At 41.8% G+C, this 23,717-nt stretch overlaps 1 protein-coding gene across 1 annotated transcript; it reads left to right on the forward strand.

The window, feature by feature from the left end:
• Positions 1-12,486: 12,486 nt before the first annotated feature.
• Positions 12,487-23,422, forward strand: LOC106586169 (polypeptide N-acetylgalactosaminyltransferase 5). Its single transcript, XM_014173104.3, has 10 exons — positions 12,487-14,171; positions 14,301-14,467; positions 14,810-14,929; positions 15,103-15,238; positions 16,703-16,822; positions 19,507-19,624; positions 19,869-20,198; positions 20,722-20,802; positions 21,764-21,916; positions 22,292-23,422. The coding sequence occupies exons 1-10, from the start codon at positions 13,027-13,029 to the stop codon at positions 22,430-22,432; spliced, it is 2,511 nt and encodes an 836-aa protein (XP_014028579.2). The 5' UTR covers positions 12,487-13,026; the 3' UTR covers positions 22,433-23,422.
• The last annotated feature ends 295 nt before the right edge of the window (positions 23,423-23,717 follow it).

Genomic DNA, 23,717 nt, shown 5'->3' on the forward strand with positions numbered 1-23,717 from the left:
CAAATGTTGGAATTTCTCGTGGACGAATGGTGTCGCATCCCTTGCAATAGAGTTCCATACACTTGTAGAATCCATGCCAAGGTGCATTGAAGCTGTTCTGGCTCGGTGGCCCAACACCCTATTAGTGTTTCCCTTATTTTGGCAGTTACATATAGTTAGACAAGCTAGCTACTCTGTCTTGATTTGTAGGCTGAAATGGCTTCTTGGTAGCTAGTTATGAGGTTGGGAGATTGGGAACCAATCTGGGCTAGCTAAAGCCTACTTCATAAAATTGCTAGGTGGCTAGTAGTATTACAGAGAAACAACAACAACAAACATTTTTTGAAATTTGTGAATTATTTTATTTTACAGGACAAATCTGAGGGGGCACGTGCCACTGTGCCCCTTATGGGCATGATGCCTCTGGCAGGAATCAACGCAATTGCACATTAGATGACACATTCTCAGGATGGTGGAGCCTAGTATGTTGATATTTCTTGCTTACTGTATTCGTTTTACTAAACAGTATGTTTGAAATTGTATGCAGTACGATTTGTAAACAGTACGTAGAAATAAAAGAGAAAGAAAGAACAAACGAATGAAAGAACAACCAAAGAAAGAATGTTGAAGATACCCTCCTCCCTCTCTCACTAAGTCACACCCCTGTGATGGCAGTATCGGGAGAGATTTAGGAGACACAGGACGCATAGCAGCCTCATTACGGACACCTTTGTCCAGTATTGTGTTCTATTACCTCTCCCTCCCCAGCATTAAAACCATTAGAAGCGCCTTCATCCTGTCACAGTCCATATTGGAGCATTACATATTCACACCTCTGTAGGACAGCGCTTTAATGAGGATGAAGGGAGACTAATAGTTTTTTCTGTCCCCTTTTTATGACATAAACTATGGGCAATAATGAGCTGGGGGAGGGGAGACGGGGAAACAGCTCCCCTCTTCTCCGAGTCAAAGCCAACGTTTATGAGAAGTACGGCACAACAAGAAAACTGAGGGTCTGAAAGCATGTGAATACCGATAAATAAAAGGTTTAGAATGTTTCGAAATGTTCACCTGCACCATACAAATGATACACCGAATTATTAAGAGTGGGGTACATGCCACTCACTCAAAGTGCTCAAGGGCTAATCTTCAAAATTCAGCTTAGTGTTCAAGCTCAACGATTTCAAAAAGACCAGTGAAAGCAAAACTTTGAGTGTGAGTGTGCGGTCAGAACCAGTATGCATTGTAGTGACCGGCCGGCACGTTAAAACTGACTGTAGCCCAGATACAACAGCTCCCTCTGCAGTCTCACCCCCTCTGATTGAAAATATGCAATAGAGACACATTTGCAATGTATAATATTTTCCAGTTCATTTAAAAAAAATATCAATAATAAATAGCAGCTCAAGATCTACTGTCTCATAAAATCAGAGGCCAGAACAATGATAATACCAAAGCACACTATAAGGTTAGCCGTTAAGGAATAGACCATAGGGCAAAACCCCAGCAATGGGATTGTATCAATCCCTGCATTAAATACAATTTTATTCAACAATCCTACAACTGTAAATAAAGTGAAACAGGATGTACAACCATGGGAGAAATCTGATTCCTGACGGAGAATTCAAAAACATTTTAACTCTGCTTCTTCACATGACAGCTTACAATGCTTTTCTGAAAACATTTCTTTCTCATTTGAAGTAATACAGCCAAGATCAAATTTCTCTCATCCCTTCAAGCGCAAAATACAAAAAGCCTAGGCTGCCACTACCTGATTCAATCAAGTGTGCTACAATGTATACCCATGGGCTACAGGGCGACTTGTATTTTAATTAATAATGTAATACCCTGTTCTCAATGGTTAGGTCTGTGGTGTTCTGAGCTGACTTTTCTTTTTTTCTTGTAAACACTTTGAAGAAACCCAAAAATATGCTAGGAAGCACATTATCCCTCATGCAAATTGTATGTGATCTACATTTTAACACCATGTGCTCAGACTCTTTTGTGACTAAAAGACATACTGTTATGCTTGTGTGTAAAGACGGACCAAGGCGCAGCGTGCTCTGAGTTCCACATCTTTTATTTAATGAAACTCACAAAACAAAAAGGAAACAAACACGAACCGTAACGAAAGAGGTGCTACATGCACTAACTCAAAACAAGATCCCACAAAACACAGTGGGGAAATGGCTGCCTAAATATGATCCCCAATCAGAGACAACGATAAACAGCTGCCTCTGATTGGGAACCATACCAGGCCAACATAGAAAAAACATCCTAGATAACCCACCCTAGTCACACCCTGACCTAACCAACATAGAGAATAAAAGGCTCTCTATGGTCAGGGCATGAAAGTACCCCCCCCCCCCCCAAAGGTGCGGACTCCGGCCGCAAAACCTGACTCTATAGGGGAGGGTCCGGGTGGGAATCTAGCGTTGGTGGCGGCTCCGGTGCGGGGCGAAGTACCCACTCCGCTCGTGGATCCGCCACCATTGGTGGCGGCTCTGGTGTGGGACTTTGGCCCCTCCCAGACCATGGGTCCTGCCATGGAGCCGGGTAGAACGCCATGCCCGGACTGGGCCTCGGCGCAGAGGAAGGCTCCGGCCATGGAGCTGAGTTGGCCGCCGTGCCTGGACTGGGCACCAGCGCAGAGGAAGGCTCTGGCCTTGGAGCGGGACTGGACAGCATGCCTGGACTGGGCACCGGCGCAGAGGAAGGCTTCGGCCATGGAGCTGGACTGGGCACTGTGCCTGGACTGGGCACTGGTGCAGAGGAAGACTCCTGCCATGGAGCAGGACTGGGCACCGTGCCTGGACTGGGCATCGGTGCAGAGGAGGGCTCCGGCCTGTGGACCGTCGCAGGAGGCTCCGGACTGGGCATCGGCGCAGAGGAGGGCTCCGGCCTGTGGACCGTCGCAGAGGAGGGCTCCGGCCTGTGGACCGTCGCAGGAGGCTCCGGACTGTGGACTGTCTCAGGAGGCTCCAGACCGTTTCAGGAGGCTCCGGACTGTGGACCGTCGCCGGAAGCCCTGGACTGGGAACCGTCGCCAGAAGCCCTGGTCTGGGAACCGTCGCCGGAAGCCCTGAACTGGGAACCATCGCCGGAAGCCTTGGACTGGGAACCGTCGCCGGAGGCTCTGGACTGGGAAGGCGCACTGGAGGCCTGATGCGTGGGGCCGGTACAGGTGGCACCGGACTGGTGGCACGCACCTCAGGGTGAGTGCGGGAAGGAGGCACAGGACGTACTGGGCTGTGAAGACTCACTGGAGGCCTGGTGCGTGGAGCTGGCACAGGGAGTACCGGGCTGTGGAGGCACACTGGAGGTCTGGAGCGCAGAGCTGGCACAATGTGTCCTGGACAGATGACAACCCTCACACGGCAAGTGCGGGGGGCTGGCACAGGACGCACTGGGCTGTGGAGGCGCACTGGAGACACGGTGCATAGAACCGGCACATATTGTACCGGAGCCATGACACGCTCCTCAAAGCGAGTGCGGGGAGGAGACACAGGACGTACCGGACTGGGGAGGCGCACTGGAGGCCAGATGCGTGAAACCGGTGCAGATGACACCGGACTGGTGTCACGCTCCTCAGCACGCCCATGCTGCAGCTCTCTCATCGCCACCACCTCTCTCCGGAATCTTTCATTCGAGTTCCTCCTCCATCTCCCTGACGGTCTCTGGCTCATTCCTCGGCTCCGCCGACCACCCGGTGTGCCCCCCCCCCCAAAAAAAAAAACCCAATTTGGGCTGTCTTTCGGGCTGTCTTTGTGGCCGCGAACCCGGCGTCGTTGCTGTCCTCCCTTCTCTCCCTGCGTCTGCTTCAACGGCAGGCTTTCGTATCTTGCCAAGACCTCCTCCCAAGTCCAGGCTATTCTCTCCTCGATCTCCTCGTAAGTCCAGGAAGCCATCTCCTCCTGGGCACGCTGCTTGGTCCTGTTGTGGTGGGATCTTCTGTCACGATTGTGTGTAAAGACGGACCAAGGCGCAGCGTGCTCTGAGTTCCACATCTTTTATTTAATGAAACTCACAAAACAAAAAGGAAACAAACACGAACCGTAACGAAAGAGGTGCTACATGCACTAACTCAAAACAAGATCCCACAAAACACAGTGGGGAAATGGCTGCCTAAATATGATCCCCAATCAGAGACAACGATAAACAGCTGCCTCTGATTGGGAACCATACCAGGCCAACATAGAAAAAACAACCTAGATAAACCACCCTAGTCACACCCTGACCTAACCAACATAGAGAATAAAAGGCTCTCTATGGTCAGGACGTGACACATACCATCAAATCGGAAGTCGTTTTTAACAGCGATTAATGAAAATGCAAAAGGTACATTTATCTTACAATATGCAGGCATTCAGCAGCAAGCCCACGGAAATGTTCAGTGGGAGGAAGAGGAGGGTGAGAAGAAGAAGTAGAAGGAGCAGAAGAAGAACAAGAAGAACAATAACAGGAAGAACAAGAAGAAGAACAAAAACAAGAATAACAAGAAGGGACAAGAATAATGGAAGGATCTCAAGGAAGGATAAAAAAAAAGCAAGAAAATGAAAGAAAAAGAAGGGTGGTGGAGGAGAAAAGCCTAAGTACAGTACATGCCATGTACTACATGGTGTGACTAACGTAATGTTTGAGGCTATTACCACAGAGACATGGCTGTGGGTGCCAGGTTTTGAGGAATAACAAGCACAGTGAAGGGTGAAAAGCACGCTTGTGTGGAGAGGCTGAACCGGAAGGAGCTCTGGGGGAACCCTGGGGTTTTGGGAGATGGGGTGTATTCAACCTTTCTCTTTCTCCAGTCTCACAGTACACCCACAACTGATGTGACTTTTTTACTGCTGAAGTAATGACTCATTTCATATTCTCTTATAAATCCATGTATGATCATGGGAAAATATGCAGTAATATACGAGTCCAAAACGATACAGACAAGATGTTAAGACAACATATGAAAATGGATGACGTTCTGTAACTTGAATACAGGTATTTGACTTTGAACATGGCATGCTCTCCTGCTCTCAACATGAAATGTCAAACATTCTGTTCCTTACAGACCAATATCGGTTGAAGGACAGCTATAACATAGAAACAGAGCTTGTGTTATAATACATCCGGATAAGAAATTCAAAATTATTTTAGAAATCGTTCTTATTTTCAACCCAATCTGTGACAAAACATTTTCATTACCTTGGATGAGCACGGCTCCCAGAAAATCTAACGTGATTATTCCTGCCCTGGGAGAAGGGCTGGCTCCCTGCGCTCTGTCAAAAGGTCAATTATGGCCCCAAACCGCCATGCAGTGACACTGACCTGGAAAGAGTACTGATGACCCCACATCCAGGAGCCCAAAAGAGTTGATCATCTAACATGCACGCTGCCTGAAGCCATGGAAATCTGACATTTGTCCTTATTCAAATGAACACAAACAATATGCATCTCAGGCCTTTCCCTAACCTGTGCCAAACATAAGACATGAGGACCAGCAATCTGTTTCGCAATGTCCTCCATACATGTTCTAGTCTTTCCCTCCGAATAAAACCAACCAGCAATCACACTGATACAGACGATACATGGTGCCAGTTTTTACACTTTAGATATTAGGTTCTGTTTGGATTTGCTTACATCAGACAATGTTATGAGCAGGATTGAATAAGTATTGCGTGCAAAGTTATTTTCACATTAATGTGGTAGCCTATAATATACTATTAATGGAATGCACACTTACAGCACAGCACTCTCACGCTGTGGTGGGCTAAGTATTGTACAGTACCACATTTAGCTGGTAAAAATGAAACAGATATACTACAGAGTGCTGGTGCCATAATACAGGTTTATCCACAGTACATTCCCTCTGAATTGCATTTGCCCGGAGCATTACCTTCCACTGTAAATGTTTATCCATGTAGACTTCCCATCTCATGCTGTTTGGTCTCTGTGCTGAAGGTAAAGGGGTGGCTGGTAACCATATGACACAGAGCAAGGGCTCTCATGTCTTCAGGGCGTTTCACAGAGCATGATCATGAAATGCAGAAACATGGAGCAGACGGTAAAAGGTTGAGCACGGGGACCGTATTTCTCCTGCACGTCAGTTCATTTCCTTTCCTTTTTGTTCCACATCACTTTTCTATTATGCTTTGGCCACATTGGCAACATAGTACAAATCATTATTTTGCTCACAAAATCTAATCATTACCCTCAAACGAAAAATGGATAGCCGTTGAGGGGAATGTGAGGGGAATTGTTATTTTTCACATTCTAATTCACATCACAAGGAACCCAAAAGAAACACATATATCAGATTGGTTTGGCGCCTTTCGCCCGCAGCCATGCAGCACACACTGATATTAGTTTTAAATACAGATTGCTGGCAATAACACAGCAGAGGGGTCCCTGTCTGGTACACAAACCACAGCCAGGATTGCTTCACATAGCCGGCTCGCTGTAAGTGAGACACCTTCAATCAAAAAGCTCAAATAAATGTAGTTCTTCGGCTCTGTCAACTGTAAACTGTTATTGATCCCAACAAATTTAATTTGTTCACGCTGATCGATCAAACACATTATCTGTTTTTTTTTCTCAGTCTATTACCAGCAAGTGGAAACTCAAGAGGCATCAATAAATACAGCCGGGTCACCCAGGATAGATTCTCTATGCAGCCAGAGGCCTGTAAAAACAGTAGACCAAACCTAAGCACTTGTACTTAAAAGGTAATGGACCTGTATCATGACTAAACGTTAAGTGCCTGAGGTAAGATACAGGATGCAGCTTTGTGGCACCTCTAAGGTCTGCTAGCAGACACATGTATTTGTTTGTCTCGCTTTGCCCCTGCTAATATCTAACTCTCTCCCCCCCTGTGTAAGCCTTCCAGCTGGCATGCTGCTGTGCTTGGCAGGTTGGGGGGAACATGAGAATTAAACCTATATCGCACCAGCTACCAGTTCTCAAATATCAGCGGAGTCCAGCACTTCACAGGGGACTAGCGGGAGGAAAGCATGTCAACGGCACAAACAACCAGCTCATCCTCGCAGAGCTTCAAGAAAAAAAAGTTTTCAGAAGAAAGTTTTCATCCTTGATAGGCATTTTTCAAAAGATGGATTACATAGATGTAACCATCAGACCATAGTTCATATTTGTGCAGTAATTTGTGGGCCAACGGGATGACTACGGGTACAGTTGTGGGAAAGGCACAAGGCAGGACAGGTTTTGGTTTCTCCAAAATAGGAGGAGGGGGAATAGCTACTCCCCATAATTCCTGTCACTAACAGGTTTTCCATTTCATCATTTCAATACAAACATCCTGAACTCCCAGCGTAGAACCACTGCCACGTCTACTACACTGACCAGACAGGGAGAAGCGTGATGTCGTACTGTAACCCCACTAAAGCAGCCTTCTCAACTATTGGGTGCTCCCCAGCCCCCCTTTCAGTACAACCATGGCTCACGGCCCAGAAATGCATTCATTCCCTTCCCTTCTAAACAAACAGAAGCCATTAAACCCAAATATCAGAAGTATCAAAGTCATTCATACAGTACTAGTAAAACTCAGAGGTTGAAGAGGAAATTCATAGAGTAAAAACACGATTCAGTTGACATTCTTATGAAATTCCATTAGGCTATTCTTTGTGATCATGACCTTAAATGCCTGAATGAGCTTAAAGACAGATCCAGATACTGTAAACAGAGACACAGACTGTACCACAGGAAATGACACGTTTAGTTGACGTGACAGCATAAAAGGTGCATTTGCCTGGTGCTTGAGAAGAGCTACGGTCTAATTATTCAACACTTTGGAATAAGTCCAATGTTCTCGATACTGACTGTAACCCCTTTATTACCGTCTAGGTCCATGGAAATGAAACCCTTTCACCTCCAGTGTCTCGTGTTAAAGAAGCCTTGCCTGAAGTCAACCCGAAACTATCTTCTTCAGTTTTGGCATTTCCTCTGAATACCATGAGAAGAGTGACAGCTTGTCCACAAACCAAAAGGAGACTTCTAGAAATAAGACTATCCGCCCCTCCACTGTGATAGAGCAAGGCTGATAAGTCTTTTATTATGGAAAATCATTTTAAACAGTGTAAAATGTGGGAGGCTCAGTTTTTTCCCCCCATGTTTCTCCCACTATCACTCCAGCTATTGATAAGATGTCTAAATGTATTGCAGAATAATTCTGCAGGAAAAGAGATAAAAGGTTGCTGAATAAAATATGAGGTGAAGGCTGTAAATTGTAGCAATGCATATCATTTCATTCAAATGTAGGACGCAATTACCATCTGCTACACTCATCAGTTCCCTCCTTTATGACTTAATTATATGTTTAATGTTATCAGATCAAGGAAAGGGCAAAACAGATGAACGAGGGAGAAAGAGAGAAGATTCCGCAACAAGACAAAAGGCAGATGAAAAGTAACATAAAAGGATAGAATTGATTTCATTTACCGGGAAATAGAAAAAGCTCATTTAGATTCAATGTTCCCTCATTTTCTTTGCCATTGTGAGATAATAAAGAAGCGTGTTCGCCAATAGGTCTCGTAGAAATGTAACAAAAAGAGTCAAGTTCCTCAAAACCAGATCGGCCCGCATTCATTTCGAAAGTATTGTGACTTTGTGAATTTTTCAAAACGTTGTTGTGTGACCACTAACAAGAACCAATCTCTAATTGACATCAGTGCGTGATTTACGTGCAAAATGTGTAACTTCAATTAACTCTCTCACTGATGGAAACCCAGTCTATACATCCTTATACGATACACATCATTAATAGCAGTATTGATGATGCACTGTCCACATATTTAAACAGATCATATATTTTCACCTTTGCTTTATATTGCATGGCATAACATTCTATGTATTTCTGCATATGTACCAAGATGTTCAAATAAACTTAACCAAAGCCAGACCCCGAAATCATAATAGAACTGACTAAAACTTTATTTGGATGCATGTGTAGTCCAAATGGCTGAGGGCTATGTGGCTGCCTGACCAGTGTCATCCCAGGTGCCAGCGGGCTCCATCTCCTAACTGTGTACCTTTGGCCAGAACTCATTACAGCCTGACATTTAGGACTTGCTGCCCATGCCAAGTCAGCCCACTGGATTGAGACAAATTATGTAGTTATTTTTTATGTCACACATTAACTCACGTCCAGTGGGAGCCAAATCTGTATCACCTTCATATCAACTGGTTAAAGGATATGGATTTGACCGTGGTGTTATGCTCCTTGCTTTCTTCTTGCAGGATGATGTGCGTGAAGATTTTGTTCACCTATGCAGAATAAATATGTTAGCCTCTCATCCTCATATACGTATCCATGGGCCATGCATGGTGTTCATAAAGTGCTGGTAGAGAGTCAACAAGACATTCAACCTCTACGGTGTGGTTTCCCAGACACAGACTAAATCTAGTCATGGACTAAAAAGCAACCTCAAAAGAGAATCTTGATTGAAAATCCTTTTAAATCAGGGATTAGGCTTTATCTGTGTTGGGTAGCCGACCCTAAGAGTGGTAAATGCCTATTGCTATGTGACAAACCCCATAGTATCTGTTAATAAAGTTAATAATCATAATTTACCTATCTATTTAATCTTTGACAGAAGGCAACCAAATATTCCACACTAATATTTTAAAAATATGACTGACAAGTTTCTCAACTTTACCTGAGTAGAACGCGGCGATGTTCCCTGTGGTGTTCTGTCCCCACAAATGCTGAGAAGAAATGAAAAAGAGATGGAAGAAAAAGAGTGAATCGATAAGAATAGATTTCATTGTTTCACCCCTGACAGCATATCCTATCTGATCTTCAATTACATCTTAATTGAAGCATAATGATAACGAATATTTTTTGGGACTATTCTATTCTAGATTATGAAATGAGTCAAACTATTAACATCAAGAGAAATGACTGAGATGAGAAAATGAGAAAGATTTACTTAAAAAAAAACTTCATTTGGGTATTTCTGTGGGTTACAATGAGATAATGCTTTAAATGTATCAAATAATGTTTGGAACTTATTCTCTTTCAATATTAGAAAATGTCCTATGAATGGTAGGGGTTTGATTTTGGACTACTAGACCAAAGGAAAGAACATGAAGAGAACAAAAGCTCCATCTTGTGGTGTGAAAGGAGATGGAAGTTCAGAACAAACAAATACATTCCCAGGTACTCTACACTACAGTACTGAGGCAGTATACTACTATACTAAACTATACTATACTATAGTAAACCTCTCATAATAGAACCATTAGAATTCAATAAGGTAACAAATACTAGATGCAGGCAAGTCACTGGTTAATATCAAGAATTTGTGAGATGGAGTACCAGAAAACATATTGGTTGGAAATATCATTCAAACCAATGATAATGTTTTGGGGGAAACAAATACAATGATACTGAGTAGCAAATTAATGAGACAAATTAAGTGGGAATTAAATATCCCCTGGGGAGCAAACAATATATCATATGTAGTGGACCCTTGTCTTGTGAATGATATGGCAGACAATATTCTACCTGGTTGAAGGCCTAGTTTCATCATTATGAAGACCTATACGGTACCTTTGGTGATTGAGATGTTCATAGATGAGGGGCTCTATGACACAGGCTGTGTCTCAAACGGCACCCTATTACCTATATAGTGCACTACTTTTGACCAGAGCCCTATGCGCCCTGGTCAAAAGTCGTGTGCTATAAAGGGAATAGGATGCCATTTGAGACGCAGGCATATTGTCACTTACAGAGATTTGATGGACTAGAGACCTAGAGATGCTCCATGACAATTGAGTAGCAAGACTATATTGCTATATTATATGAAATGCTTAATTGCTGATTAAAGCTAGACAACCACTGTATGTGTAAATATAGTATGCAGGAGATTTACAATATATTGAGTTTACAGTCATTGAGTGAACTATCAGTGCTTAGTTAAGAGATAAACTGAAAACTTTAATTGAGTCTGGCTCATTTGTCTGACTTGTACATTGTTAGGGGAATTGTAGATAATAGACCATTAAATTAAGCTGAAGTAAAAACCCAGTTGATGCATGTGCCATGAATATTTTTCACACAAATGGAAAATATGTTACAAAAAGAAAAAATGGAAGTAATTGATTTCACATTGATTGTGCAAAGGTCTCCCTGATGGGTACCATCTGTCAAAACAAGCTGTACATTCAGCAAATCTAATCATAATTAATGAAATGGCTAACAAATTACATACATCATAGTTAACACTGGGAGAAACTACCGCAGGAACTGTTATGAAACAAATTAGCTTTAACAATTAAAGAAAATTACATCACATAACTAAATATTACACTCATTTCCCCCAGCCATATTTCTTAATGAATTCTGTAATTAATTTAATTCACACATTGTGCATAATTTGGCTGCTGAAAATGTCAGTGGGTCAGACTTAACCACCATTCTTGCTGGCTGTCGGTTTCAGCGAGAGACATATTAGCAAAACATGACCTCTTATGTAAATTACAGAGACCAAATGTTGTCATTTTAATTCCAAGGTCTGATTAGCATGTTCTAAAGATATCATACAACTACATGTTGTCCATTTTACACATGCCAGTGTCAAATTAAGAGCTTCAATTGTCAGTAATGTTTTTTTTTTGCATAATCCCTCGCAATTTCAAAAGAAAAATGGCTACCAGTAAACAAGGACAATATACAGCGTATTGAGAATTCAGTACCTATCCCTATAACACAACGTAGGACGTATATTCATTCACCTTCAACCAAAAAGCGGATCTATCCATTCAATAATCACTGCATGTTTGTGGGTGCCATAATAGATAAATGATAATGAATACATGAATAACTTGTCAAATGAATAGGATATATAAACTGACACATGCATTGTGAGGCTTCAGGGCTTTCCTGAGGCCAATCATTTAGCCAAGCCACTAATGAAAGCCCATGTACTGTGGCTAAGGGCAGCCACCAGGAGAGACAACACAACATCCACCCCGCTGCCTGCCTCTCTCTCTCTCTCTCTCTCTAAGTGTTGGGAGGCACTTAATGGTCTGGATGGAGCCAATAGGGCTCCCAAGAGATGACTGCTGATGAAGTGAAAACCTGTTGTTTCCGCTCTTAATCACTGCCTAATGGCTATTGCAATACAGCTTTTATGACGCTTTGGTGTGTGTGTGTGCGCGCGAGTCAGTGAGTCAGTGAGTGACAAACACTCAGTTGAAAGTTTTACTTCAATTGTGAATGTATGCATTGCAGACACAAAAGTAAGCGACACACCTGTACTGGTTACTCCAGTTGTGCTTGTTTTACCCAATGATCACCATATTGACACATCACACGTTGCTATAATTTGAAAGTTGAAAAAAAACGGACGTGCAAAAGGTCCATTACTGACCAAAAACCTGTCGGGGGAAAGAAAAGCATCCTAAATAATCCGTTTTTGTTTAGGCCTACACTTACTGTGCGACGCATCATGCCTTCTTTTGTTGACATTAAACGGGAAACACCCACTCCCACGCCACCTTTCGGTGTGCCCTAAAACGGGTTGCTTTAAAATGAAGCTATCTATCCAATCACTGTGGGTGCCCTCAAAGTTGAAATATGTCGTTGATGGGCGCTACCGCCACGACAGAACAGTGGCAAATGTGTCAAAGAACTACATTGGATGTCTGTGGTTTTGCATTCTCCTCAAGGGAGTATGAGCCTTTCCTTTCTCATTCAAAGACAGGTGAGGGCAAGTAAGTTAACAGCAAGTTGCAAGATAATTGCCTGTGTACTTCCATAATAGTGGGCAAGCGCATGGATACTTGTGATATACACTGTACCATTCGGGGAAGTAAACGTGGGGGGTAAGTGTTATTGATACATTGTTGCGTTTGTGTTTTCGCTACAAAATTCACAATAGTTCAACGAATTCTACCAGAAGATTCCAACCGTTGTTTGGCCAAAACAATCTTCTCCGCGTGGAATGCCACGCAGGCAATAGCCTACTAAAACTACCCCAAAGTATGACTTGCGCATGCATTAATAAGATACTGTGACCTAGTATATCTAGACGTACTAAAATGAAGGCAACAAGGAAATACTTTATGGGTAGTGGGAGGGCACTTGCGTTTGTTTTCATTGCATCTGTCATTTGGCTACTGTTTGATATGGTAGCACTTTTCCTGTCAATGAATGATGTTAACAGCCAACTTCTGAAAGAAAGCGTAGTGAAGGAAAGGCTGACTGTCATACAGCAGGCCACGGAAGGTACACAGTTCGACTTAGACCTGGACCAGGCAGGTAATAAAGGTCCACTCCAGAATGAAAAGAAAGTCCTTGAAGTGGGCAGAAAGCGAGGACCTGCTGCCAAAAAGGCCCCGCAGTTGAAGGACAAAGTAAATTCACATGAGCAACAAGGGGGGGATGCCCAACCAAAGTCAGAACAAGGAAATTATGTCATTTTTAAGCCTAACCAAATCGAAACATTGAATCATGTCACAGGGCAGTTGAGTGTGCCTTTGAATACGAAAACGCCTGTCAAAGATCCTCTGCCTGTCAAAGACCTGTCAAAAAAGGCAGTGGACTTGGTACTAAATATGATTAAGACGGAGGATAAGAAAGTGGCAGTGCTCTCGAACTTCACCAAAGTGCCACCTGGTGTTCATGAAGGAAAACATGTTGAAACGTTGACCTCAAAAAAGACGGAGAAAGCAGAGGAAAATATAGGCATAGTGCAAAAAGCCAACGCAAATATGGACCCAAAGACAAATGAGAGAGTCTTAGATCCAGTGGAGCCTGGCATAGAAGAAAGCTTTATAAAATACAAAGTTGCCGTGGACCGCACAGTTAAATCTGTCAAAAAGTATGTACTGAAAGGAAAAGAGGTGGTTGTCAATATTAAGGACAAACGGATCAATGCTGTTGATAAAGGTAAGCCTTATGCCTTAAAGGAGACCTTACTTCCCAGAGCAAAGTTTAAACTCCAACCAGGAGTTCCCACAAACTCCACAGATGTTCGAAACACAGGCGTCCACAAAGTGCTGGCATTAGACATGACCCAAGCCCCCAGAGATGCCAATGCAATTGGGCAATTTGGGAAAGCAGCCACGGTGCCCAGTGACAAAGAGCAGGAGGTGAGAAACCGGTGGAATGAAGGCCATTTCAACGTGTACCTGAGTGACCAGATCCCTGTGGACCGAGCCATCCCAGACACCAGACCTCATACGTGAGTCACAATATGGCCTTGACCACGTCATGGATACTCACGTATTCCCACACTTGTATTCCTCATACAGACACTCATATAGTACAGTTGGCATTAGGTAACCTCTCTTGTTACTGTGTTGTTTTCCAGGTGTTCAGAGAGTGTGGTCCATGATGACTTGCCCACCACCAGTGTGATCTTCTGCTTTGTGGATGAGGTATGGTCCACTTTGCTCCGGTCCGTCCACAGTGTCCTCAATCGCTCTCCACCACACCTTCTCAAAGAGATCATCCTGGTGGATGACTTTAGTACCAAAGGTAAGAGAGGGGAGGAGCTTTCCTGGTAAACAGTACAAGATGGGTTCAGAGTTTTTCCCAGCCATGTGATGTGTCCAGGGAAATTCTGGGCCCAACTGAAGACAATTTCATGACTCTAGGACCAAGAAAATGTATTCAAACTAGCTAATGAAGTTTTGTAAATGTATATTCCTGATGGTAAAATATGGCATTTCTTTTGCAATATACTGTAAAGTTACAGATTTGGAGATCTTCAGACAGCAACGATAGCTTTATAAATAGGGCCTGGAGTTTTTCTTGGGCAGGTCACAGTCAGAATAAACTCAGGGCCCTAATCACACTCGCTCTCATCCACTCTTTCAGAATATCTCAAGGACCACCTGGATGTGTACATGTCCCAGTTTCCCAAAGTGCGGATCGTCCGTCTGAAGGAGAGGCAGGGCCTGATCCGAGCTAGACTGGCAGGAGCCACCATTGCCAAAGGTAACCAACCACATCCTGCTATATCATATGACCACTCTCGCTTACATTGTATGCTGTTTAAACAAAAATATTCTATGCGAAAGAAATCTCAGTCTTGTCCTTCCGTACATGAGGCAGTCAACCGTCCCTGTGGGTTTGTTTGTCTTCAGTGGTTTGTTTGCCTTTCCCTTCAGGTGACGTTTTGACTTTTCTTGACTCGCATATTGAATGCAACGTGGGCTGGTTGGAACCTCTGCTGGAGAGGGTGTACATGGACAGGAGGAAAGTGGCCTGCCCAGTCATCGACGTCATCCGTGACAAGGACATGAGGTAATGTATCATTACCATAATACTAAATGCTTGCGTCTCAAATGGCACGTTTCCTATATACTGTCCATTTGGAAAGTATTCAGACGCATTTGACTTTATATAGACGGGTGTGTGTGCCTTTCCAAATCATGTCCAATCAATTGAATTTACCACAGGTGGGCTTCAATCTCAAGGATGATCAATGGAAACAAGATGCACCTGAGCTCATTTTCGAGTCTCTTAGAAAAGGGTCTGAATACTTACACTACCGGTCAAAAGTTTTAGAACACCTACTCATTCAAGGGTTTTTCTTTCATTTTTACTACTTTCTAAATTGTAGAATAATAGTGAAGACATCAAAACTATGAAATAACACATGGAATCATGTAGTAACCCAAAAACTGTTAAACAAATAAATATATTTTATATATAGCCACCCTTTGGCTTGATAAGTGTTATTTCATAGTTTTGAATTCTTCACTATTATTCTACAATTTAGAAAATAGTAAAAATAAAGAGAAACCCTTGAACGAGTAGGTGTTCTAAAACTTTTGACCGGTAGTGTATGTAGATAAGGTATATCTGTTATTTATTTTGTATAAATTTGCACTATGGGCCCAGGTCAAAAGTAGTGCATTATGTAAGGACTAGGATACCATTTGGGACGCCCCCTATTAGAGCTGGGCGACATGGAAAAAATTCATATCACAATAAATTGAACGATAAATATCTAACATTAATATGCATCAGTTGCTTGTTTTTTTACTTTACACTTAAAACTACTACTACTTTAAAAGTTGTAGCTATCAATTGTTCTGTTAGTAATCGCCCATATTAGCGTACTTATTTCATTTCAAACTTCACATTTCTCTAGTGTAGGTTACTTTATCGTAATTATCAGTAATATTTTCTCAAGAAGTGAGTGTTTCGGTTGGTGTTACATTTTGGTTTATCGTCCCAGTTCTAATTTCAGAGTTATTGTTCAACCTTATTGTCTAGGAGTTAGACCCCCAAATTTGGTCTGTCAGTATCATCTTGGGGCACTATGTCTCTTTATTTACCTAGACTGGGCCGTTCTGGCTCGGACACTGCTTACTTAGCTGACCTTGTCCCTAGAGTTGCAAAATGTGTGATAACATTGCAGCAATGGAAGCTTTGTGTGTTACCTACAAATCCAAATTTTTTCTAATGATGTAGATTCACAGCTATCCATCTGATACATTTTCTGAATATTTGGGTCAACGGACTTCTGACTTCTAGGGTTCATGTTGGACTTACCTGTATATATTGCTGTAAAAAGTAACCCCGGCGACCAGAGTTGTATCAACTTATTTTAATGCAGCCAGGTTTGATGCAACATTCTGTTTACTGGATGTTGTTGATATATGTGATTCATCGGAGTTATCTTGAGTTTCGTGCATTTCATTCCCTCACGCATTGTTAATCCAGTAATGTAATACTTGTTTCATGATATTCTGTTTACAGCTATGAGTTGGTTGACAACTTCCAAAGAGGGGTATTCAAATGGCCCTTGGTGTTTTGGTGGCGCAGGTTATCAGAGGACGTCATTAAGAAGAATCACATGAAGGCTTCAGATCCCTTCAGGTAGTTCTGGATTTCATTACATCCCTCATTACTGTATGTTTACATACACAGCAAATTGGCTAGTGTTTATTTTTCTTCAGTGTAGCATTTCTAGTGTTGATTCAGGGGTTAAATTAACTCTAAGAGTGAGAATTACACATCACTCTGCAAGCCAGCATAATGTGATTTGCTGGCATGTTGTGGCCTGTAAGCAGGAGGTTCCTAACACCACTGTTACGGTAAAACTTGGCTATCAAAGTAAGTAATTCCCACTGGGCACACACTGGTTGACTCAATGTTGTTTCCACGTCATTTCAATGAAATTACATTGAACCAACATGGAATTGAAGTTGAATTGACGTCTATGCCCAGTGGGTTATGATATATGTAATGTATTGTCATAAACAGTTACATTTTTATGACAACATTCGCCTACAGTAGGAACTCACTTGGTGAAGTCCACAGGACTGAAAACTGACTAATTAAAAAAAATCTAAGTTTATTGGTCACATAGGCAGATATGTTTCTAGCTCCAACAGTGCTCCCTCCCTTTATCTTTCACCCCCTCTCACTCACCAAGTTACTCTCGCTTTCACTAAACTAGACAGAGCTTTCCCTCTTGTGCCTAATTCGCACATAATCCAAAAAGTAAAAAGAAAAAAAATATCAGAACGAGCGATGTCATAGTCCGGAATATACACTACCGTTCAAAAGTTTGGGGTCACTTAGAAATGTTGTTTTTGAAAGAAAAGCCCTTTTTTTTTTTTTCCTTTTCTCTCATTTAAAATAACATCAAATTGATCAGAAATACAGTATAGACATTGTTAATGTTGTAAATGACTATTGTAGCTGGAAACTTTATTTTTTAATTATGGAATATCTACATAGGCGTACAGAGAACCATTATCAGCAACCATCACTTCTGTGATCCTATGGCACATTGTGTTAGCTAATCCAAGTTGATCATTTTAAAAGGCTAATTGATCATTAGAAAACCCTTTTTGCAATTATGTTAGCACAGCTGAAAACTGTTGTGCTGATTTAAAGAAGCAATAAAACTGGCCTTCTTTATACTAGTTGAGTATCTGGAGCATCAGCATTTGTGAGTTCGATTACAGGCTCAAAATGGCCAGAAACAAAGACCTTTCATCTGAAACTATTTTTGTTCTGAGATACGAAGGCTATTCCATGCAGAAATTGCCAAGAAACTGAGGATCTCATACAACACTGTGTACTACTCCATTCACAGAACAGTGCAAACTGGCTCTAACCAAAATAGAAAGAGGAGTGGGAGGCCCCGGTGCACAACTGAGCAAGAGGACATGTACATTAGAGTGACTCGTTTGAGAAACAGACGACTCACAAGTCCTCAACTGGCAGCTTCATTAAATGGTACCCGCAAACATCCGTCTCAACGTCAACAGTGAAGAGGTGACTCTGGGATGCTGGCCTTCGAGGCAGAGTTCCTCTGTCCAGTGTCTGTGTTCTTTTGCCCATCTTAATCTTTTCTTTTTATTGGCCAGTCTGAGATATAGCTTTTTTTTTTGTTGCAACTCTGCAAACTTAACACTGTCACTAACCAGGTTTCCATCTAAACTTTTTATGTATGTAAAGTACATGATGGATAAAAAAATGTCATGACAGGCCTGATGGAAACAACATTTTTGGGTAAATTTTCCAAATGTTGAAAAAATGAAATGCGCTAGACAAGGTGGGCTCTTTATGTATTTGTAAAATGAATGATGGGAGATGTCGGTGGAGACGGTTTTATGTGCAAATATTGTTATAATATTGAAGTAAACATGGAGTCATGTGATGACGATGTTGTGTGGTCCTCCCACTATGACTCATTGGGAAATCATGCAATTTATTAAACTACAGATTAAATAAACTATGATGAACAGTGCAAGGGGATGAGCTTGATGCTCCTTTCCAATAAATATTGAGGGTCTTATTGTGGTGACATGATGATCGACACTTGCCTACCTTTTGAGAAATAAAATGAATCTGGCTCTTTTGTCCATAATAATCTCCCTCATGTGGGCTATACGTGCGCTATAGCCAACCATATTTTTATTTTTTTTAATTCGGTACATGGGGAATTTTAACCGCAAGATGTATTTTAATGTGCACTACGCCATCACGCACAGCCTTTTTATCTGCAAGTCAATTTGATAGCAACGTGTCTCTGGTCTAAAATGAGCATATTGTTTTTATGCACATTTTTGGGAATATTTGCATGAAACCTAGCTAGTGTTGATTTAACACTGGAGAATTTGTTGTGTAGTAACAGTTGCGGATTAGTTCAAGTGCATAGTATTGGGCCCTCTTCCAATACTTCGGAAATTCATCCTTTGTTCCTTGTTTCTTTCAGTTAATCATCGATCTATACATGATTGGATAGGTCAATGCTAGTTTACGCCAACCTATTACTTTCACCAATCCAACCAGTTGAGATCAGCGATTACTTAAAGGAAAGGAGGAAGGAAGGCTGCAGGATGGAAGTATTCCAACAGGGCCAAGATCTGACTAATTACTCTAAGTTAATAAGACCAAGGAGGAATGTTGTGTTTTGTGATTAAAGTGAGTAATACAATCTCCAGGAAATATCAACGGAAAACGTTTCGCAACGAAAATAATGGTACTTATTGCATAAGTTCAGGTTAGTCCCTCCCTTGTGTATGACTGTGTACTTTGTTTCTCAGGTGTCCCGTCATGGCAGGAGGACTTTTCTCCATCGATAAGAAGTACTTCTATGAACTGGGCTCTTATGATCCTGGCTTGGACGTATGGGGCGGAGAGAACATGGAGATCTCTTTTAAGGTCAGTGACTCATTTTCTTTCTCTCTTTTTTTATTAGAGATTAACAAACCTGCAAATAGTGCATTCTTCAACCTGTTCCAGGATTACACACTTAACTCAGCTCATGATCAAGGCCACCTCTTAAATGGCACCCTATACCCTATGTAGTGCACTACTTTTGACCAGAGCCCGATGAGCAATAGGGTGCCGTGTGGGACTTCGATCAAATGTTCTGATCACGTCCTACTTGTGTTGATTTTTGCAGATTTGGATGTGTGGAGGTGAGATCGAGATCATCCCATGTTCCAGAGTGGGCCACATTTTCCGAGGCGCCAACCCATACAAGTTCCCCAAGGACAGGCAGAAGACGGTCGAGCGTAACCTGGCCAGGGTGGCAGAGGTGTGGCTGGATGAGTACAAGGACCTGTTCTACGGCCATGGATACTACCATCTGCTGGATAGGAGTGTCATCGACATCGGCAACCTCACAGACCAGATCGAGCTCCGGAAGAAGCTCAAGTGCAAGAGCTTCAAATGGTACCTGGATAATGTGTACCCAGACATGGTCGCTCCACTGGTCAAAGCTGAGGGGCTAGTAGGTGTACTTTTTCTAATAAAAATAATTGATTTGAAATGTATAGCTCTTTTCCAGATGCTCAACCCTTATGTAGTTTATTCCTGTGGTTTATAACTTTATTTGAAACACAATCATCGTCTTTACTGAATTAGTAGGAATCCAGTTTTAGCTTTTAGGCTGTTTATCTTAGAATATATTGCATTGGTGCTCTTTTTCTGGCAAACAATTGTTACTCTTATTTTTCCGTTAACTTATCCCTCATCTCGATGCTGACAGACAATTGTACTTTTTTTCTGAGCGGGAGATGTATTGCTTGTCTGCTCTCAATGCCTCTGCAACACAGATGTCAATTGTCCTCTTATCTGAACAAAAAGTGATTGTATTGTGACAGTTCTGTCAGGATTTGTTGAAGGCGCAGAATGGAAAGAAAGGAGAAGCTTTTCTACTGTCAATAGTGCAGTGACACTACCTATGTAAACTACTGTTATGACGGCTCTATGCATTGTCATGAAATGTTATACATGTGATCCTCCTTTGGTAGGTTTTCAATCGTGGAGTAAGAAAATGCCTCGCTCTGCAGAAAGGCTCCCTTGCCTTTGAGATATGTGATCTCAGCAAGCTGGTAAATACACCTAACTTCCCCATTTGAAGTGAAAAGCTGACTATAACCCACTATGGAATCCCTGTTGAGTTCAACACACACCCAACCGGCATTGAAAACCCCATAGTTATCATGAAACCTAATTATACACTACCAGTCAAACGTTTGAACACAAACTCATTCAAGGGTTTCTTTATTTTTACTATTTTCTACATTGTAGAATAATAGTGAAGACATATGGAATCATATACTATCCAAAAAAGTGTTAAACAAATATATTTTACATTCTTCAAAGTACAGTGGGGGGGAAAAAGTATTTGATCCCCTGCTGATTTTGTACGTTTGCCCACTGATAAAGGAAGGATCAGTCTATAATTGTAATGGTCTATAATTTGAACAGTGAGAGACAGAATAACAACAAAAATATCCAGAAAAACACATGTAAAAAAAATTATAATTTGATTTGCATTTTAATGAGGGAAATAAGTATTTGACCCCTCTGCAAAACATGACTTAGTACTTGGTGGCAAAACCCTTGTTGGCAATCAGAGGTCAGACGTTTCTTGTAGTTGGCCACTAGGTTTGCACACAAAAACATTCCTCATGAAGCTGGTTGAGAGAATGCCAAGAGTGTGCGACGCTGTCATCAAGGCAAAGGGTGACTACGCTGAAGAATCTGAAATAAAATATATTTGGATTTGTTTAACACTTTTGGTTATTACATGATTCCATGTGTTTCATAGTTTTGATGTCTTCGCTATTATTCTACAGTGTAAAAAATAAAGAAAAACCCTTGAATGAGTAGGTGTCTCCAAACTTTTGACTGATACTGTATGTCTGACACTAAGGCTGCATCCCAAATTGCACCATATTCCCTAGATATTGCACTATCCTATGGGTCCCGGTCAAAAGCAGTGCACTATATAGGTAATGGTGCCATTTGGGACACATCTTAACAATCCCCTCTTTCCCTAAACCTCAGAGTCAGCACTTCAATTACACCTGGATGAGGCACGTTCGCCAGAAAGATGTCTGTCTCACTACTCAGGACAAAGGTAGCAGCCTGGCTCTGCAGCCGTGCAACAACACCAAGCCACAGCTACGCTGGCTCCACAAGGCCTCCTCCTCTGCTCTGGTAGGTTCGCTTTAGAGTGGGCCTTTTCCTCCTCTACTAGAGTTCTCGGAATATCGATTTTTGTGACGATGATTTGTTATTCTTATGCCAAGCTGTCAACTACTAGCATACAGAATATGTACAGTCTGCTTGAAGGTGGAAGTGAAGAGGAAATTCAGCAACTCTTGGAGGATAGTGTATGTTGATTTAAATAGCTTTTTTTTATTGTTAAAACCATCGCTTTTTGGCCCTTAGCCTTCGTCAGCGTTTGCACCTCAATTCACGACACCTTGGTTGGAGAGCGAGGTAGAAGCAGTGTTCCTTTGCTGAATGAAAGTTAACATTATGTACATTGTGGTGCTTACTGTACTATTTCCCTGTGTTGTCTTTGTTCAGATGGAGCACCTTGTTACGGAGCTTGCTCCCAAGCGTTTGTGTCTTGAGGCTGGGGCTCTGGGTAACAGCATGCAGCTGAAGAAGTGTGCGCCTACCAGTCCCTACCAGAAGTGGCAGTTCACGCACTACCACGCTGAATGACGGGAGTACAGGGCTACAGCACTATTCATGCATTAGTGATCGACACTCAAGTACTTGACTGTACTGTGTGTGTTTAGATGTGGTCTGCTGCAATAGGAATACGCATGGTGTTGGTTTGAGGGTGGTGTTGGGATGTGCAATGTTTTAAATTTTTTTTTTTTTATCATGATCAACCTTTGAATTTTGCATGACTTATGAGGCCCCGGAAGTGATTTGAAAGGGCAGCTATTAGACAATGTAATTAGTGTTTTAGGAAGCATAGTTTACTGGAGTTGCACTTTTTATTGAGCTCTTTGGTTTTACATTGTATGTTCATCAGCTTTGCAAAAAAAGTATTTTCTCTAAAGAGCCGTGGCAAATCGACCACGAATGTGCCTTGACTATTTACGTGAGGATTTTTCTACAGATGTTCTCTATATTGTAGCACTCGGTTTGACCACACAATTTACCATATTTCTTACTGTTTCAGTGCCAAATGGCTGGATATATTATGCCACTTTTCCATGTAAATACATATTTTCTGTCCATGTACCATTTTCACTGTTTGAAATACCACTTTTATGTACAAATTGAAATGCATGCAGTGTGCCTGTGTAGACATTACATATCACAGATAGCTTTGCTAAAGACATCAGATTTTATTTTATTTTTTTCTGAGATAATACAATGCAATTTATTTTATGTGAGGTTATGACTCAGCTCCGGGTTACCCCTAAGGTACAGATCTAGGTTCAACTTCCCTTCCCCCAATCCTAACCTCAACGATTAGTGGGGGAAATGCAAAACTGACCCAAGATCAGTGTCTAGGGGCCACTTCACCCTACACCTTATGGCACACCTAGGATAGTAAGAGCTGCTTCTTTATTACTATATGGTTATAGGTTTAGTACATACTGTATGTATATTTCTCTAACACTAGAGGGGACTGTTGTTGATAAAATATGATATTCTTTCTCCTTTTCTGAATAGATATTAAAGATGGTAATTTAATGTGGGTGTCTTTTTCCAATTTTTTGCAACAGATATTTCACGAGAACATAGGCCTACACTTTCTCACTGTTCTTATGGCAATATTACAGCATGGAAAGGTATGGCTGTTACAGAGAGCTTTAGGGGTTAACTTTAGGAGTTGATCTTATAGCCTAACGGGAACTATATACATTTACTATATACATTTAAATTGCAGAACTTCTTCACATATAGGGTTGATCACCTGGAAAAAATATAAATAGATTTTAAAAAATTACATTCATACTTCCAGTGCTTACCAAACTGAATTGAAATC

This window comes from Salmo salar, chromosome 25 (assembly GCF_965601325.2).
Source record: "Salmo salar chromosome 25, fSalSal1, whole genome shotgun sequence".
Taxonomy (NCBI): domain Eukaryota; kingdom Metazoa; phylum Chordata; class Actinopteri; order Salmoniformes; family Salmonidae; genus Salmo; species Salmo salar.

Coding starts and splice junctions, on each gene's coding strand:
- LOC106586169 (XM_014173104.3), top strand. CDS start 13,027: ATGAAGGCAACAAGGAAATACTTTATGGGTAGTGGGAGGGCACTTGCG. Junction 14,930..15,102: donor AGGAGCCACCATTGCCAAAG/GTAACCAACCAC, acceptor CTTTCCCTTCAG/GTGACGTTTTGACTTTTCTT. Junction 20,803..21,763: donor TATGTGATCTCAGCAAGCTG/GTAAATACACCT, acceptor CCTAAACCTCAG/AGTCAGCACTTCAATTACAC.